The sequence below is a fragment of the Phocoena sinus genome, chromosome 15, assembly GCF_008692025.1.
Source record: "Phocoena sinus isolate mPhoSin1 chromosome 15, mPhoSin1.pri, whole genome shotgun sequence".
In the NCBI taxonomy this organism is placed as follows: Eukaryota; Metazoa; Chordata; class Mammalia; order Artiodactyla; family Phocoenidae; genus Phocoena; species Phocoena sinus.
The window spans coordinates 21,484,645-21,502,967 of NC_045777.1; the positions used below are offsets into that span (position 1 = coordinate 21,484,645).

At 53.6% G+C, this 18,323-nt stretch overlaps 1 protein-coding gene across 2 annotated transcripts in view; it reads left to right on the plus strand.

Annotated features, from left to right (window-relative positions):
• KIAA1755 (KIAA1755 ortholog) overlaps window positions 1-15,470 on the plus strand; it is a 40,494-nt gene extending 25,024 nt beyond the window's left edge. For both annotated transcript variants that reach the window (XM_032606180.1, XM_032606181.1), the window contains 9 exons: window positions 303-396; window positions 1,307-1,390; window positions 2,959-3,075; window positions 4,786-4,884; window positions 5,727-5,875; window positions 8,584-8,722; window positions 9,750-9,872; window positions 10,518-10,736; window positions 14,227-15,470. In XM_032606180.1, coding sequence (XP_032462071.1) covers window positions 303-396; window positions 1,307-1,390; window positions 2,959-3,075; window positions 4,786-4,884; window positions 5,727-5,875; window positions 8,584-8,722; window positions 9,750-9,872; window positions 10,518-10,736; window positions 14,227-14,928 — 1,726 coding nt within the window. In that variant the 3' untranslated portion in view covers window positions 14,929-15,470. The remainder of the gene's footprint in view (window positions 1-302; window positions 397-1,306; window positions 1,391-2,958; window positions 3,076-4,785; window positions 4,885-5,726; window positions 5,876-8,583; window positions 8,723-9,749; window positions 9,873-10,517; window positions 10,737-14,226) is intronic.
• Window positions 15,471-18,323: the final 2,853 nt, after the last annotated feature.

The following is an 18,323-nucleotide window of genomic DNA, read 5'->3' on the forward strand; positions in this document are numbered from 1 at the left end:
CAACTGGGATAGTAACTTATATTTCATGATTATTAGGGTGTAAGAGAGAGCTGTGTGAGGTACTGTGGGAGTGCCGAAGAGGGAATAACGGACGCTGCCTGGAGAAGAATCATGGAGGGCTTCCTGGAAGTGGTGTGTGTCAGGGGCACAGGGAGGCACGGGAACTTTGTCCCATGGGATGAAGAGTTCACCAGTAAACCCAGACTTCTAGCAGCCAGTTTCCCTCACCTTCCACTAGGTCCTTCCCCCTCGAGGGCCCTAGTTCATCCAGCAAGACTGTCAATTCTGTTTACCACCCACAGGCCTGAAGATAAAACCAAGGGGCTGGCGGTCGTGATTGATGCCAGGAAACAGCCCCCACATCCTGGTCTGGTCAGTGCCTTGCAGGCCACCCAGGTGAGTGGGAGGTGGACAGCCTCAGCCTCGCAAGTCTTGCGAGCACTGGGGGCCTTAGGATATTCACAGATCCTGAGAGGCTCAGAGCTGGGACCAGGAACCCAGGTAGGGAGTCTTAGCTGCACATAACAGAAACCCCAGCCCAGCCACGCTTAAAGACAAAGGTCATTCATTGGTTTATCTGACTCGACTGTCCGGGAGTTAAACCCAATTTCAAGTATGGCTTGATTCAGGGACTCAAATATTGCCACCAAGATCGGGTTTCTATCTCCCTATTTCTGGCCCCATTCTCCCGGGAGAGTGCCATTCTCAGCCAGGTCCCCCTCTTGGTGGCAGTGTGGTTCCCTGCAGCTCTAACTTCATATGGGCTTTCATTTAAGTCCGGTAGGAAAGAGTGATTCTTTTCCCAGAAGTCTCAGCAAAAGTTTCTTCGTGTCTCCTTAGCCCAGATTCGCTCAGCTGTCCATCCATCAGCCAATCTCTGTGTCAGGGGAATGCGACATACTGATTGGCTTAGGCTTAGCTCATGAACTGAGAATGGGGGAGGGAGGAGATTGCTAACTCACCAGTATGGGCAGCAGCATAAATGGAAGTTTGGCATATGCTCACCTCATGACCTCCACGCCCAAGTCCTTCTCCCTTTACAGATGGGGAAACTGAGACCCAGAGTGGGTGGGGCACCTGGGAAGTTTGCAGTCCAGCTTGGACCTGCTGTTCTCTTGACTTCCAGTGACTCCCAATAAGTCATTTGACTCACCCTCCAAAAACGGATCCAAGCCCTCCATACTGCATAAGGGTCTCAGCCATGGGGAACCCTCACCCCATCCCTGTGGCCCATTTGCCTACGTCTTAGCCGGGAGGCTCAGTGAAAGCCTAGGCAGATCAGCTCTGAAATGATTCTCTCCAACAGACTCTGGTCCCAACCTCCATCCGTGCTGTGCTCTTCCTGGGGGAGCAGGAGGCCGCTCTCCAGCTGGCGGCATCTGACATCCAGGTGAGGGGGAGGCAGCATCGGCTGCGGCGGAGGGGAGGTGGGCTGGAGCTGAGCTGGGGTGAAGAATGGCAGAATTCACAAGCTAGGAGAGGCCCTGAAATAATCAAGGGTAGGTCCATTAGATACGAGTCCAGGATGCTACAACTCTACTGCCCAGCCCCCATGGCAAGCATTGCCAAATCAGCCCCAGAATTATTTCTCCCTGGCAACCCTAGCAGCTCCCGGTGGGCACGACCACGTGACTGAGAGCTGCGCGCAGCATGAAACCCACTTGAAAGCTTCATCTTGTCAACCCCTCCTCCCTTCTACTCAGATGGGGAAACTGAGGTCCAAGGCCACACAGCAAGCTAGAGGGGCTGTTTCCACACCTCACCTGGCCCTTCCTGTATCTCTCTCCCTAGTTTCTCTCAGCATCTCCAACTTAGATGCTAAGTTGATTCGGGACTTCACGGGAAAGAGCACTGCGGCTCCCTTTAATCAGTGCCATGTACCACAGTCACAAGCGTGGGCACCCTGCCCTCTGCCCTGTTTCAGGAAATGATTTTATTTTATCATTATTTTTTTTTTTTGCGGTACGCGGGCCTCTCACTGTTGCGGCCTCTCCCGTTGCGGAGCACAGGCTCTGGATGCACAGGCTCAGCGGCCATGGCTCATGGGCCCAGCCGCTCCGCGGCATGTGGGATCCTCCCAGACCGGGGCACGAACCCGTGTTCCCTGCATCGGCAGGCGGACTCTCAACCACTGCGCCACGAGGGAAGCCCCAGGAAATGATTCTAAAGGTCTCCTTCTACCTCCTGGTTAACAAAGAGGCACATTGTAAACTAGAGATGTACTTTTCAAGCTTTTAGGTGCCTATGAATTTCTTGGGGATTGTCCAAGTGCAGGTTCTGATTAAGTAGGTCTGGATGGGAGCTGGGATTCTGCATTCTAACGTGTTCCTAAGTCATGCTGGTGCTGCTGGTCCGTGGACCACACTTTAAATACCAGGCATGAAAAATGGGCTCCAAAAGGCCACAGAATTCTCCCCATGCCAAGCTTAGGTGTCTGGAGCCATTCATAGCATAAGCCTCAAGCATCACTGCCTGGGAGATGCAGTCACCTAGTCCCTGCTCCATGTCTTAGGATTTGGTGGCCTTTCTCAACAGCCCCAAGAAGATAGTACCTTGATGGGTCTCCAGAGAACAGTACAATGATTACAAAGATGTTACAGGACATGGGCCCGCTTCAGTCTGTTTGTTTGATTGCCCGGACACCTGTGCTGGGAAGGAGCCCAGCTCAGAAGGAAGGAGTTCCGTGATTGATTAATGTCTGCTTCGGGCACAGGCTAGGACAGTGGCAGTACGAATGCTGTTTATTTGCCATTTCTTACCCAGGGTGTGGTTCTCAATTTTGATTTGTCAGAGTTTCCAGAGAAGATCCCTTGCCCAGAAAGCAGCTCTTAAAGCCAGGGCCAGCCTTACCCATGGGAAGTGGAGTGGTGCTGGGGCGTGGGTCTGGGCAGGACCTTCTCAAGCATCTGTCTCTACACTGAGTCCCCTGGTCCTTCTGACTTGCTTCTTTGTCTGCAGGTAGAGGTGCTGACCTCACTGAAGGCCCTCAGCCGCCACGTGGACCCCAGCCAGCTGCCCATGGCCCTGGAAGGCCCCTTCCCCTACTGCCACGGTGAATGGGTGCAGTTCTTCCAGGTATCTACCATCACAGCCTTCACCCCACACCCTCAACCCTTCTGTTTCTCCCTTCACCGTCCTGCCCCATGGGTCCACTGAACTTATCAGGTTCAAAGACAGTCATTGAACAAGTGTTTATAATGAGGGTGCAGAGTGGAAGGGCCAGAAGCTCTGGGGCCAGGAGGCCTGGGTTTCAATCCCAGCTCTGCTGTGTGACCTTGGGTAAGTTACACACCTTCTCGGAGCCCTCTTCCTCAATGACGAAATGGGGCTGATGTGAGGCTTGAGTTCATGTGTGAAGAGCTTAGAAGAGTGTCTGGCACATGCTAAGAGTGATGTGAGTGTTCACTGCAAATACATTTACAGACATCTGCTTTGTGGACACACAGAACTCGGGGAGCTTGGGGTCTGGTGAGGGAGGCAGATGTGCTCCCTCCTGTAAGAGGGAGGAAGTAAGGAAACTTCCAGGGCTGGGCTCCTTTCCTGTGTGACCTCAATCCTTCCTCACCGCAACCCTGCGAGGGGGCACCTCGTGCCCCATTTAACACATGAGGATGCATGGGATGGGCACAACTTCCACAGCCACACACAGGAGCTTATGGGCTTTAACCGCACCAGGACCAGTGCCCGTAGCTGCCCGCCCAGGGCTTTCTCTAGACCAGGGCGGCTCGACTTCAGCACTATTCACATTTGGGGTCAGATAATTCTTTTCTGGAGGAGCTGTTTGTGCGCTGTCATGTGACTAGCACCATCCTTGGCCCCTACCCACTCTGACAGTAGCATCCTCCAAATTATGACAACCAAAAGTGTCTCCAGACGTTGCCAAATGTCCCCTGGGGTACAAAGCCATCACCCACGGAGAGCCACTGGTCTATAGTCTAACGTGGCTGTTTGCTTATTTGCTTTCGGCCTGGTCCTCTTCTTTTTAAGATTGGGTCTATTTTTGAATGGACCCTGTGTTCAAAATTCAAATGGTACAAAAGGGTATATACTGAAAAAAATCTCTTTTCCTATTTGTCCCACAGGCCCGCAGTTCCCCTCTCCAGAGACGTCCAATTAATCCAGAGGCTTTTGAACTATATTTTTGCTTTAACACCTTCCCTTTAAATGAAATCTTACCTATAGAGCCAGCATATAAAACTGATAATGAGGATGAGTATCGGTGCTATTCTAAGTGCCTGGCACAAATAAACCCATTTAGTCCTCCCACAAGCCTCTAAGGCAGGAGATGTGGAAATGATCCCATTTTGCAGAAGAGGAAGTAGAGGCACAGAGAGGTTAAGAAACTTGCCCAAGGCCTCAGAGCTAGTAAGTGGTGGAGCTGGGCTGAAGTGGGACCTGGAGAAGATGTCCTCTCCCCCTGCCCTCTCACCCACTCCTACCATTCCCTCTCCCACAGGCCTGGGAGTAGGTCAGGCCTGTCTTCTCGCTTTATCTCTCTCATTCCCAGCATGAGTGGTTCTCAAACTGTGGTCCCTGGACCAGCAGCATCAGCGCCACCTGGGAACCTGTTAGAAATGCACACTCTCAGGCCCCACCCCAGAGGAACTAAACCAGAAACTCAGGAGGAAGGCTCAGCAGCCTGCTTTCTAACTGAGTTTCCAGGGGATTCTGATGCAGCTAAAGTTTGAGAACCACCACCCGCGTGTCCTCCTGGTGGGAGGAGGGGAGAGGTACCCTCTTCAGTGGCCCAGGCTAACATCCCCACTCTGGCCTCCTTTCCTGCAGAAGCTGGACCCTTTCCTTGCTGACCTCCGCCAGGCCTCCTCGCTGCTAAAGGCTTCCATCAAGGAGTTTGAGAAGGGTGACCCCCCTGGAGGGGTGCAGGTGAGACAAGAGCCTGAGGTGGGGAAACCACACCACATCCCTTATTTCATGGACCAAGGGCTCAGTGAAGGGACTCTGTTTTCATTCATTCATTCAACCGATATTTACTGGACAGTCACCATGTGTCACGGCCTGGAGACCCAGCCTGGGGCAAATCGACTTGTCCCTGCCCTCGTGGGGCTCATAGTACAGTGCGAAAGGTCATAATTTAAAAAATAAACAGAAATGGACATGTCATTACAAGTGATGCTGAATGCTGTGAAAGTAAGATTGAGAAAAACGGGGAAGGAGGGTATAGAAGTTGAGCCTTGAAGGATGAGACGGAGCCATGGGACTTGGTCTGTGCTTGGCCTGTTCAGGAAGAGCAAGGAGGCCAGTGTGGAACAGAGTGGGGGAGGAGAGGATAGAACGAGAGGATCTTCTGGATCCACGGGGCTGTATCAGGGAGGAGTTGGGTTGGGATTTGATTCTAAATGGGCAGAGAAGCCGCTGGAGAGTTCTAAGCAGCGGCACTGGGATGATCAGATTGGCACTTTGAGATCCATCCGGTTGTCATTCAGAGAACAGACTGCAGGGGGAGCCAGAGTGCCACAGAGAGATCAGTAAAGAGGCTGGGATGGGCGTCCCAGCAAGAGATGATGGTGCTTGGACCAGTGAGGTTGCCACGATGATGAGAGGAAGCTTGGCTTGAGGAGATGTTTTAGAGATAGAAAGGAGAGACCTTCTGTAGAACCTTGAACGCCAAACTGGGGGAGCCAGACGTGATTGGGGTGTGGGGAGCCCTGGAAGGTTATAGAAGGAAAGTGGGGAATGAGCCTCAGGCTACCTCCCTACCCTGGCAGGAGGCCTCCAGGTGTCTGAGCAAGTCCAAGGAGCTGATGGAAGCTGTGCTGAGGGACCCAGGCCTGTTGGGCCTCCAGCGGGAAGGTGGAGCCACCCTGGCCAGGCTGCGACAGGAAGGCAGCAGGCTGAACTTCAACCCGGACGTCAGGTACAGACACCAGGCTTTTCCTTCCCCGCCCCATCCTATTCCCCAGACTGGGACTAGGGGCTGGGGTCACTTCGCTGAGAGGACACATAGGGTGGGCTCTGAAGATGCCCAGGATGGGGTGTTTGCCGGGCCCATATCCTGGACTGAGGCCTGATCACGGGCCCCCAGCCTATACCTTGGCAAGTCCTTTCTCTGCTGCTCTCTTTCTCCTCAGCCCAGGCATCAGAGGACAGCACCCCCATGTCTGGTCACTGTCATGGACCAAGGATGCTCTCTGACCCAGACACTGGGCTGAGCCCCTTTAAGAGCCCACCTCTTATTCCTCAAAAGACCATGTGAGGCTCACATCCTCCTGTTTGGCTGATAAATACCTGAGGCTAAGCGAAGGGAAGTAACAGCCAGACCAGCTGAGCACTAACCCCTGCACTGCCCTACCCTTCGTGGCAGGGGCCAGGGGAACCTCGTGCTGTGCCAGGGTCACAGAACCACAGAGCAAGAAATACGCATTCCTAGAAAGAACCAATTTTCTTAAATTTAGGAGTGGGGTGGAGGAGAGGTGCAAATCAGTAATTAAATCAGCCGGTAGTTGTATATATTTTATCTCTGTTAGAATGAACACTACTACAAAGTTTGCATAATCCAAGAACATTTTATTTATTTAACCTCCTCCTCTCAATAGCACTTAGTATGAACACAGCATTGTTCTGAGGGCTTTAAGAATATTAATGTGGTTAATTCCCACCCACGAAGGGGCTCCAAGTATTATCCTCATTTTACAGTGGAGGAGCCTGAGGTTCAGGGAGAAGTTAAGTGACTTGCCCAGGGCCACACAGCTGGGATGTGGTGGGGCTGAGACTTGAACCCTGGCAGCCTAGCCCAGAATCTTGAACACACCACCCTGACCTCTGCCCACGGAGAGATTCATGCTGATGTGAGCGCTGGGCGGCAGTGGACCCCGGTGCTCGGTGTGGAGTTGTCCTCACTGCCCCTCACACAGCCTGGTGGGGCTGGCACTGCCTTTTCCAGCATGCCCCTGCCTCACTGACTGGGCCCCCAAGCCCCTTTGGTCCAACATAGGCCCCTCCAGACCGTTGGCCACCAGCAGCTCCACCAGGGAGCGCTGTGGTCCCGCGTGGGCCGCTGCGTGTTTCTTAGGCAGCTCCTACCTGCCCAGCCGTTTCTCCCTCCCTTTGCCAGACAGACTGGCATTTTCCATCCCATTCACGCACCCTGGGTGCTCACCCCTTCCGTGGAAGGGCAGTGACCTGTGGGAAGCTACAGTCAGATAAGGAGGCTTAGGGCAAGGCTCCCTCCAGGAAAATGGGCTCTCCTTCCATCTCCTCTTTTTCCTTTTCCTTCTAAAGGACCCCAAGGGCAGAGGAGGGTGGGGTGGGATTTGAGGGGTGTTGGGAAAGCCCTGAGATTCCTCCCTTCACCCAAGTTTCTCCTGAAATCCCATCTGCATCCCTTCATTTATGTCTTGCTGGCTTTGATCATTTTTTAAAATCATGTGCGGAAAAGGCCGTGGACTGAGTTCCAATTCAGACTGCCATGCATATGAGTCAGAACCTCTCTCTGGAGGATCATTTTTCCTATGTGTAAATGTTTTCCTGTCTGTAAAATAGAGGCCAGAGTGGAGAGGTGTGTTACAGCCACTCGTCATCATTACAATAGAAATAACAAGCGCTTTGTAAATAAGTTCATTTGTACCATTTTTTTAGATTCCACATATAAGCAAATGAACTTATTTACAAAACAGAAATAGAGTCACAGAAGTAGAAAATAAACCTGTGGTTACCAGGAGGAAGGGGGAGGGAGGGATAAACTGGGAGATCGGGCTTGACATATACACACTATTGTGTATAAAATAGATAACTAATAAGGACCTACTCTATAGCACAGGGACCTCTACTCAATACTCTGTAATGACCTATATGGGAAAATAATCTAAAAAAGAGTGGATATATGTATATGTATAACTGATTCACTTTGCTGTTCAGCAGAAACGAATGCAACATTTTAAATCAACTATACTGAAATAAAAATTAATTAACAAAAATAAAAGAAATAACAAGCACTAACAGCACCGTGGGCCAGGCACTGTGTTAAGTGTTTTGAGTGCGTGAGGGCGGGTTTGCCTGAGGAGCTTCGGAAAGCGCTGAGGTCCAGGCCACTCTCCGAGCAGGACTCCGGTGGGTCGGGGAGGGGCCCGGGCATTGAGATTTTTAAAGCTCCCAGAGCAGGTTCTAATTGTGTTGCCAGGGTTGAGAGCCAAGGGGTTAGATCCTTTAATTCTCACAACCCCCCTGTGAAATGGGTTCTGTTATCCCCATTTTTTATAGCTGAAGAAACGGAGACAGAAAGGTTGAGAAGTTTGCACAAGGTTCTGTTACTAGAAGGTAGCAGGGCTGGGATTTGAACCCAGATCTCTCCAGCTCGGTTCATACCCTCCTGGGGAAAGGGAGGGTCATTTGGTTTCTCGCTGTGTCCTCTGGTCCTCCCAGTCCCACGGAAGGCCAAGGCTGAGGCCCACAGAGGTGTAGGGACCTGCCCAAGCTCACACAGCAAGTCAGCAGCTGAAATACCCAGGCCAGGGCCACAGAGCTGGTGGGAGCCGCGGAGGCATGCCTATGCTAGGCAGGAGTGCTAGGGCTCCAGGGCAGGGGGTCAGCATCTTGGGTTTTCTCTCACACTCCTCGGCCTCCCAGGAGCCATCTGGCCGAAGCTGCTGCCCTGTACAGCCTCGTGGATGAACAGCTGCATGTCCTCGTCACTGTGTCCAACCACCTCCTGAGGAGGCTGGAGCTCCGCGTCCGCCTGGGCCGCCTGGAAGCTGCCATCCACCAGGTGAGAGAGGAGGAAGCTGGCTCTGGGACGTGACGGGGTGGTGGGCGGCTCCTGCCTCTCCAGGCCCCACCCCAGCCAGGCGCTTTGCTCTCGTAAAACGACAGCAGGCAGGCATTCTTGGAGCACATGACATGCACTCCATAGTGCTTGATAGGTGAAGACATAACTCCAGAAGCTGCATTTTTTAAACACCAACTTTGCGCCAAGCCCTGGGCCAGAGCCTTTGTGTCCATCACCACTTTCCAACCTCATCCCTTACCAGTGATGTGGGGAAGATGCTAGGATTTCTCCTACTCATTGATAAGGACACTGAGACTGGGAGACATTATGTCATCTGCCCGTGGTCGCACACCTAGGGGTCTGATCCTGGAGCCCACACCTGGCACCACTCTGTCCAACTGTTGATGCCTAGAACCAACACATCCCTTCATGCTCTGGGCCGTGGAACAGAGTGTGCCTGGAACCAGATGGCCTGGTTCCAATGCTGGCTCTAGCACTTACAAGCGGTGTGACCCTAGACAAGGTATTTAACTATTCAGTGCCTCGGTTTCCTCACCTGTTAAATGGGGGATAATATTAGTGCCTGCCGCATGGGGCTTTGTGAGGATAAAGTGGGTGATGCTCTTTTAAGACACCCCAGAATACGAAGAAGACTTCTGCTTATGGGATCGAGAGCCATTTTACCCCCTCTGTCCTTCCTTGAATCCTCACGTCTACCCCATTTTGCCACTGAATAAACTGAAGCCCAGAAAGGAGAAGTGACTTGTGCAGTTCACACAGGGAGTTCATGGCAGGGCCGTGCACCTTCCTCTGGCGCTGTTTGGATGGTGAGAACCACGCCCCACCCCCACCCCAAGCTGTCTCTTCTCCTCCCCAGAATTGGGAGGGTTTCAGTCCAGGCCGGTGGCATAGGCCCAGACCCCAGATGACTGAGGACAAGACTTCAGCTTCCCAGGAAGGTGGCAAACTGGCCTAAGGATGTCTCCTCAGCAGCCCCTCATGTCCAAACCTCCCTCCCCTGCCCCAGGTCAGCAACTGGATGGAGCAGGAAGGAAGCCAGTACCTGCAAGTGCTAACCCCCAAGGACAGAAGCTTGGAGACAGTGGAGAAAGCCCACGCAGAGTTTGAGGACTTCTTCCTTCAGGCTGCGGTGTGTTTCTAAAACTGAGTGGGGGAGGAGCAGATAGAGAGGGCAGGAGATGGGGGTGGCACTGCTGGGGAAAAGTTGCGGAGGCGGGAAAGTGGAAGAAAGCTTCCCAAGACAGTGAGGAGAGCAACTTGGAACACAAAGCGTTCAGCTTAGATATTATCTCCTCCAGGAAGCCTTCCCTGACTACCAAGTACAAAGATGACCCATCTCAGAATGCCTGGAGGGCTTCTTAAAATACACATTCCAGGGTCCTACCCTAGCCCTACTGAGTCAGCCTCAGAGCTGGGGTGGGGGGAGAGAATCTGCATCCTTGATGTGCTGGGTCCTAGGGCACAGGGTGATTCAGCCTCTGTTTCAGCCCTCGGGGAACTTCCAGGCCAGTGGAGGGCAGAGACAAGATGGGGGGCTGGGGGCAACAGGGAAATAGCCAGAAAAGGAGAACTGTGGGGACACAGGTGAGGAGCCTGTAACCCAGACTCTGGGGTTGGAGAATTTTGCCAGAAGAGGGTGACGCTAAGCAGAATCCCAGCAGGCAAAGTAAACCCTGGGTTCCCATTTTATAGATGAGGAAACTGAGGCTCAGGAAGTCTCATAACCCGGTAGTAAGGCTGGAGCTGAGTAGACACCCCTCCCCTCCCTGCTCAGGCCCAGTACCGCCGTGGCCTGGAGCTGTGCAAGCAGGCGGCCCAGCTGGGAGCTGCAGCCAGGGCCAGGGAGGCGGGAGGAACAGAGCTCCCGGAGCTGGCAGGCTTCACCTTCACCCAGCGGGCCTTCCAGGCTAAGCTGACCCACTTCTACATGGCAGCCGAGCGGCAACGCACAGACCTGGAGACGCTGCTCCACCTCCACCACTTCTGCAAGAAGGTGAGCCTGGCAGCCCACCTGCATAAACTCCCAGCTCCCCCAACACCTAGGATGTAGGGTGGGGGCAGGGAACAGCCTAGACACAGCACTAGGCTCTTTTCATTCCATAGTCCCGTGAGGGGGAAAACACATTACCTGCATTTTCCAGAAGGGAAACAAGGTTTGCAAGGTTAAGTTACCCTCCTTAAACCAGGTCCAGCTAATCCCTGACCCCAGCTTGTCTCACTACACAGGCAGTCTCCCAGTGACCCAGATATCATCTCTCAAAGGAAATCACCTGCTTCTTAAACGTTGGGATTAGGGGAAGGATCCTGGGGATTTCTGAGAATCTGATCAAAGCCATAGACTTTCCCTCCACACATAGACCTCTGCAGGCAACTTCACAGGGTCAGGACCAGGCTCAGAACCTTGATCTCGTCCCACCCCTCTATTACAGTGTTAGGGAAACAGGATCAGAGAAGTGCCATCACTTAGCCAAGGTCACACAGCAAGCCATGGCACCATTCTTGTGCTCTTTCCCATGCCCCACCTTGCCCTGCACAGATGGGTTGGAGGGGACAGCTGGGGAAGGAAGGAAGGAAGGGACAGTTGGCTGAGGGTGGGCCCAGAGGCTGCTCTGAGCATCCTCAGAACAGAGGCCTCAGTCCTCACCAGGAACCCAGCGTTTGGCCAGAAGGGAGGAGGAGGGGATAGGGCTACTGGGGCAACGGTCGGGGGCCTGGGCAGAGGTGAGTTAGGAAGCAAGAATAACTCCATTACTTTGCATCTGTCATCTCTTGGAACCCAATGTGGCAAGGTTGACCAGCTCCATTGTACAGATGAGGAAACTGAGGGCCCAGAGAGGGGCAGCACCTTGCCCAAGGCCACACAGCTAGAGAAAAGAAGAGCTGGAATTTGAACCCAGATGTGTCCATGTGCTATGTTCTTTTGCAAAGGAGAGGGAAATGACAAACAGTTCTTGTGTCCAAGCAGACATGATGACGATGGTGATGAGGGTTAGATGACTATTATGGGGTAGCCCACATTATTGACTGTGTTCACCACGCCAGACCCTCCTAAAAGCGCTTTGCATACCTTGCCCGATTTAATTCTCATCATATCTTTGTGAGGGAGGGGCACCAACCTTGTTTCCATTTTACAGATGAGGAAACTAAGGTCCAAAGAGGAAAGTGGCTTTCTCAGCATCCCCTAGCCCGGTTGGTCAAGCAGGATTTGACTTCAGAGCCCCCGCCCCTCTTAAATCCATTTAGCCAAAGCCCTCGTTTTTCTGATGGGGAAACTGAGGCCTAGGGGGAGCAAGGTTGCAGCCTGAGAGAGCTGTAACCCAGATGAGACAAGAACCCACACCTCTGGCCTGGGCCCAGTGCCCTCAGCTGACCCTCGCACTGGCCACCGACGATGGGGCATGGGAGGAGCCTGACCCCAGCCTCCCAGCTGTCAGGCCAGCCCAGCACACAGGGCACCAAGAACACAGATGCTTTGGGGGCAGCGGGAGGGACTCAGTCAACTCACACCTGGGGCACTGGGAGGACAGGCCACTCTCTGTCTCCCTCAGGCAAGGGAGGTAGATGTGGGCAGAGGCAGCGAAGGGATCCCCCGTGCCCAGCTGTTCAGAAGTTAGAGAGCGAGACAGCAGGAGGATGTGAGACTTAGAGTCAGGGATATGCCTGCATGGGCTCTGTGACCTCAGCAGTGGCCTTCACTGCTCTGGGCCTCAGCTCCTTGTCAAGAATAATGATGGTAATAATAACAACCAGTGCTTAGGTACAGAGTTCTTATTGTCTGCAGGCCCTGTTCTAGTCATTTCACATATGGTATTATGGTCACACCAACCCTGTGAGGCAGGAAACCCAGAGAAATCAAGTCACTGACCCAGGGTCACACAGCTAGGAAGTGGCATAGTTGAGATTCGAACCCAGGTCATCTGGCTCTCGTGCAGAGAAGTGAGAATTAAATTAAATGTAAGTGACCCCTCCCCATGCCCCTACACCCGACTTTGCTCAAATCTGGAATTATTATTTTTAACACCGATGTTAAATTATTGTTTTTAACACGGATGTACTGCTAATGTCATTAGCGGTAGTGGTAGGAGGAGTAATGCCTCATGGATTAAGGGGATCTGGAAGCTTCTCTCCCTCGTTTACTAATTTTAGCTGATTTCAGCCCCATCGGCCTTCCTTGGAGAAAGCAAACTGGCTTCAGCACTGAGGCCTTTGCACTGGCTGTTCCCTCAGCCTGGAAAGCTCTTCCCCTCGACAGTACCTTCTCCTCTCTGGCCCTGAATTTTAATCCGCACAGCAAGGGGTGGGGCAAGATGATTTCTGAGGTGTTCTCCACCTCTGTCCAGCTTGGCTTGGAATATCTGGTCCCAGACAGACAGACGGACAGACAGGACGGCTCAGTGCTGGGCTCAGCCCCAGGTGGAGAGCAGGCATGCAGCAGCTTTGGCACTAAATAATAATAACATGATTGTGTCGCTAACGGAGCTTTATGGAGCCCTTTCCCAGCCATGAGCTCAATGTGCTTCTGCAAATATGAAGCCATTTATCTAAAGACAAGTTCCCTTAATCCGCGGAAAGATGGTTTCCTCGGAGAAAATTGTTCTCCAATCCCCGCTGCCTAACAGCTGGCTGTTGGCTTCTAAATTAATGGAGAGAAAGATTATGTTTTTCACGAGCTGCTGGGAACATGTTGGCTCCTTTGCAACCTGTAGACATTTTGTGGGTGAAGTGGGTACAGGCAGGATCCTAAAATGCGGCAGAGGCCTGGCCAGAGCGAGGGGGCCTCCGGGCCTGGGCTGGCTGACAGTCTCACTGTGTGACTGCAAGGGCAGGGCCCCGCCTGGGCCAGTTTCTCCTGTGCAAGGAGGTGCTTGGAAGATACCCTCTTGAGGGCTGGACAGGGCTGAGTTTGAATCCCAGCTCCTCCCTGACTTGCAGCGTGACCTGGGACAAGTGATTTCACGTGTGTGAGCCTCAGTTTCCTCCTCTGTAAAATGGGCTGCTGGTTCAGTGTGATCCTACATGAGATGCACAGAGCCTGGCAAACAGTCAGTGTTCAATAAATATTAGCCAGACTCCTCCCTCAGCACCATTTATGAGGGGTTCATACAATCCGAGAATCCAAATTTTCGGCACTCAAATTTTCATGATTATGTATCACAACCTCTACTTTACCGAGGGGGAAACTGAGACCCAGAGAGGGGTGAGTCCTTGCTGGCCCCTAAGTCTGTGCCTGAAGATCCCAAGGGTGCTGGGGACTGTTTCCCAGTGGGTAACGGAGGGTGGTGTTCCCTGGGGAAGAAAGGGAAATATTGTCGTCATCAGCAGTGGAGAAAACCACAGCTGTGCTAAGAGAGGCCCTAACACTGATTGGACATTTTTGTATTAATTCAGTCTAGCTGTATTTGTTCTTTAAGCCTCCTCTTGGCTCAGAGAGGCCTATCCCTGTCCTCACGGAACCCCCATCTCCCTCTCTTCTTGTCTCCCAGATGACCTGGTTCCACACGGACTGCCAGGACCTGATGGCCCAGCTCAGGCTGGGCAAGGCCCAAAGGGCCAGCCCTGGGGACCAGCGCCGCCTCCACCGCTACCTGCAGCGCCTGGCGTCCGAGTTCCCTGCCGAGAAGCTCACGGCCATGCGGCTGCAGGTGGCCTCTCTAGGCTGGGAGGGCCTGGGCCAGGACCTGTGGGAGGAGGCCCAGGAGAGGCACGAGGAGATCCAGACCCTCCTGAAGAAGGCACTGGCCCACTGTCCATGCCCGGCAGGTCCCCCTTCCCACCCGGCGGGCCTGGAACTCAGAGGGGTGGCCGCCAAGGGCCAGGGCCTGAATGGAGAAGTCACTTACAAGGGAAGATGGGACATGCCCCTCCAGGACTCACTGGGTCTGGATCGTTCGCCAAAATCCTGTTGGCCTCCATGGGCCCCCAGACGTATACAGAACAGAAATTTCCAAGCAGCCCCTCCACCCCAGGAAGCTGGCCAGGCTTTTGAAGCTGATGACGGCAGAAGCCTGCATGGGCCCCTGGATCCTGCCCCTGAGCGTTTTCTCACCACCTTCCTCTCCTGGCAGCGGCTCCCCAGGCAGAGTCAGATCCCCCGGCCCACTGGGGGCAGCTTCTCCTCGGAGGGGACAGACTCACAGACATCTCTGGAGGACTCACCCCACACAAGTCCCCCTGCATCCCTCTAGCTGGGAGTTCCCATCAATCACACCAGGCTCCGGCAGGGATGGGTATGGTTCGGGTGGGGTCCAGCTAAAGACAGAGCTGGGGAGCCCTGGACCATCCGTCCGGACGTGGCTACTGAGTTTGGCCCGTGCTTGGTAGACAAGAACTCACGCCTGCTCCCGGCCCCAGGAAGCTCTGGGAAGACGCGACTCGTACACATTCAGAATAGTGAGCGTGGAGGGCAGGGCAGGACGCGGAAGAGCGTGAGACTGGCTCCAAAACCCTGGAGTCTCATCGTGGAAAGAGCTGTTGGTACAGATCCTTCCAGAGATCTCTGACTTAGGCAGAACCCCACCTGGGGTTCAGGGGTATGTAAGCTTCCCCTTGGGGCACAAGGGGCAAAGTTGCCCTCATAACAGAACCCAGGGTGGGGAGATTGGGGGAGTGGCTTCTTGTCTTAGGGTCCTACGAAAGAGACCACGCAAGGATTCGAGTGCGCATTTATTTGGCGGAGGAGCAGGGGAGCGAGTCTGGGAATGGAATAAAGGGGGTGCTGTCAAGTGAATTACCACATGTAATTTATCCACTGACGCCACTGGCCTCGGACAAAGAGAAACACCTGCTGGAGGCCAGTCAGTGTGCAAGGAAGGGGTAAGGGAGGGGGCCTGCCTGCTGCACCTCTCCTCTGTCACTTGGCTTCTCCAGCAGACATGAGCATCAGTCTCAAGTTCAAGGAACCCCAGAGAGGACCACCTCCCTCTCCCATGATCTCTGCCTTCTTCCCCTCCCCACCACAGCTCCTCAGACCCACCCCGAAGCCCGACCTCTCTTTAGGCACAGCCTCTGGTGCCTGGCGTCACCGGGTTCTGCTATGGTTGGGGCTGGAGGGTAGGGAGCCTTGTCCCCATCCAGCAGGTGGTGTGGGAGGACAGTGGGAAGAGGCTTGAGATGCTCTGATTTCAGATAGAGCATCTAGAAGACAGCCCAGAGTGACCATGGCTAGCGCCTCCCCTGAATGTCATTATCCTGAGAATGTGCGCCCATCTCTGCCCTAGGATGCATCACCAAGATGGCCTCTGGTAGCCCAGCTCTGGAATTTTCCTGGCTCCAGGAAGAGGGTAGGGTGTACATCCTCCCACAAGATGAGGCTGTGGAAGGAGAGGGAGGCAGGACCGGAACGGGCCTGGGAGGACAAACAGGGTTTCTCAAGGGTAATCTCGGGCTTCCCTGGTGGCGCAGTGGTTAAGCATCCGCCTGCCAGTGCAGGGGACACGGGTTCAAGCCCTGGTCCGGGAAGATCCCACATGCTGCGGAGCAGCTAAGCCTGTGCGCCACAACTACTGAGCCTGCGCTCTAGAGCCCGCGAGCCACAACCACTGAGCCCACGTGCCACAACTACTGAAGCCCGCGCGCCTAGAGCCCGTGCTCCGCCACAAGAGAGGCCACCGCAATGAGAAGCCCGCGCACTGCAACGAAGAGTAGCCCCCGCTCGCTGCAACTAGAGAAAGCCCGCACGCAGCAACGAAGACCCGACGCAGCCAAAAATAAATAAAATAAGTAAATTTAAAACAAATTATTTAATAAAAGAGTAATCTCAGCAGAGAGAGCCACACAAACCTCAATGCCCAAAATGCCTTCGGGAATCTTCCAGGACTCAAGATTTCATCAAGAGTGGTCTGGGGCCTGTCTGCCTCAGAAGCACGAGCAGAGCTGATCAAAGGCAGCGTCTTAGGGGATCCCACCCCAGCTAGTTAAAACCAGACCCTTGGGGCAGTGGTGGCTGGAGTCTGCACGTGTAACCAAGTGCTCATGCAACACAGTGAGGTGGGGTGCTGTTGGGAAACCCTTGGGGCTAAGGCCTGAGCCGCCCCCAACCCCCACCCCAAGCCAGCTCTGATTCTTGCATTCCAGTCTCCTGCCTTCTGTCCAGACAGGCCTGAGGATGCAGAAGGCATTTGATCAGTCCATCTCCATCCAGGCCTGTTGCCTCAGAGGGGGGCCGAAGGCTCGTAAAATCCTGTTGCCATAGCAACAGCATCCAGCCAGTAGGGACCACAGGCAGGGAGCCAGGGTACCCGGGGTGCAAGGATGAAAACTGACTTCTGAGAGACTACAGTTACGGCTAGTGCTCAGGGGGGCTGAGGAGGGGTATGGATAATCCAAGAATCCTTGGGAGGGAGGGGCCCCCAAAGCCATCTTATACATCCCTCTGTCTCCAGGAAGAACCGAACGCCCATAATTTGTCTACTCACAGCAGCCCAAAGGGGAGAAGGGGATGCAGAAATGAAATATAATAATGAATAATAATATTACTAGCCAACATTTATTCTGCATTTTCTTTGTGTCTGACTTGGTGCTAAGCCCTTTAACAGCTTTGCAGGGCTTGCTGAAATGTTCACAACAATCCAATGACGCCAATACTAGTTTCACCCCATTTTACTGAGGAGGAAACTGCTTTTCAAGCTCCGGGGGTTGGTGGGCAAGAGGTGATAGGAGGAACATGGCCTGGGAGTTAGGGACCTCACCTGACACTTCCGCCCTGCTGCCAGCTGCTTGTGTGACCCTGGGCAGGTTGCTTCCCCTTTCTGGCCCTTGGTTTACCCTATCTGTACAATCAGGTCATTGAATGGGTAAGGATCTTTCTTGTCTTTGTAATCAGAGAGCCCAGCCTTTGAATCCGGGCTTAATAGCCTGGTGACTCTGAGCAGATGGCGGCCTCTCAGTTTTCCCATCTGTCCAATGGGTTTGTCAAGCCTGCTGGGCCAGGATAATAAGATCCTGGGCTCTCTGAGCTCCACACCAGGCCTCTTCCTCTCCAGAGGGGTGGCCATCTTGTAAAGTCTGAGAAACCCACTGGGGCAGTGGTAGGACTGAACCCAAATTGTAGTTTAGGCACTTTACAGTTTACGGTGTATTTTTTGTCCATCCATTTCTTCATCCAATATTCCCTACAACCCTGAGGGCACAAAAGTTACACTGTAGGATGTCTCCATTTTACAGATGAGAAGACTGTAGGACTGGAGAGGGGAGGTGACTGGCCCAAGGTCACACAGCAAGGAAAGGAAGGACTAGAGAAGGGAAAACCTCAGAATCTGGACCTAGTTCTTGTCCATGCCTAATCCAGGAGAGCAAATGTCAGCCACTCTGAGGTGAGCACCCCACACCCTCATGCCTTCAAGTTACCCACGTCAGACCCTGACAGGGTAGCAGGCAGTACAGGCTGCCCTCCTGAAACAGAGATGTTCTGTTCTCTGCGAGCTGTGAACTGGCTTCCAGCCCAGGACAAACCCATCAGGCCCTAAACCCCACCCACTCCCAGCTGCAAAATAGCTGTCTGAGGCCAGAGCCAGTGGGCCTCCTGGAGAATAAACAAGCCCTCTGGCTGGGCGGCAGGATCCTTGGATCCCATCCCCTTCAG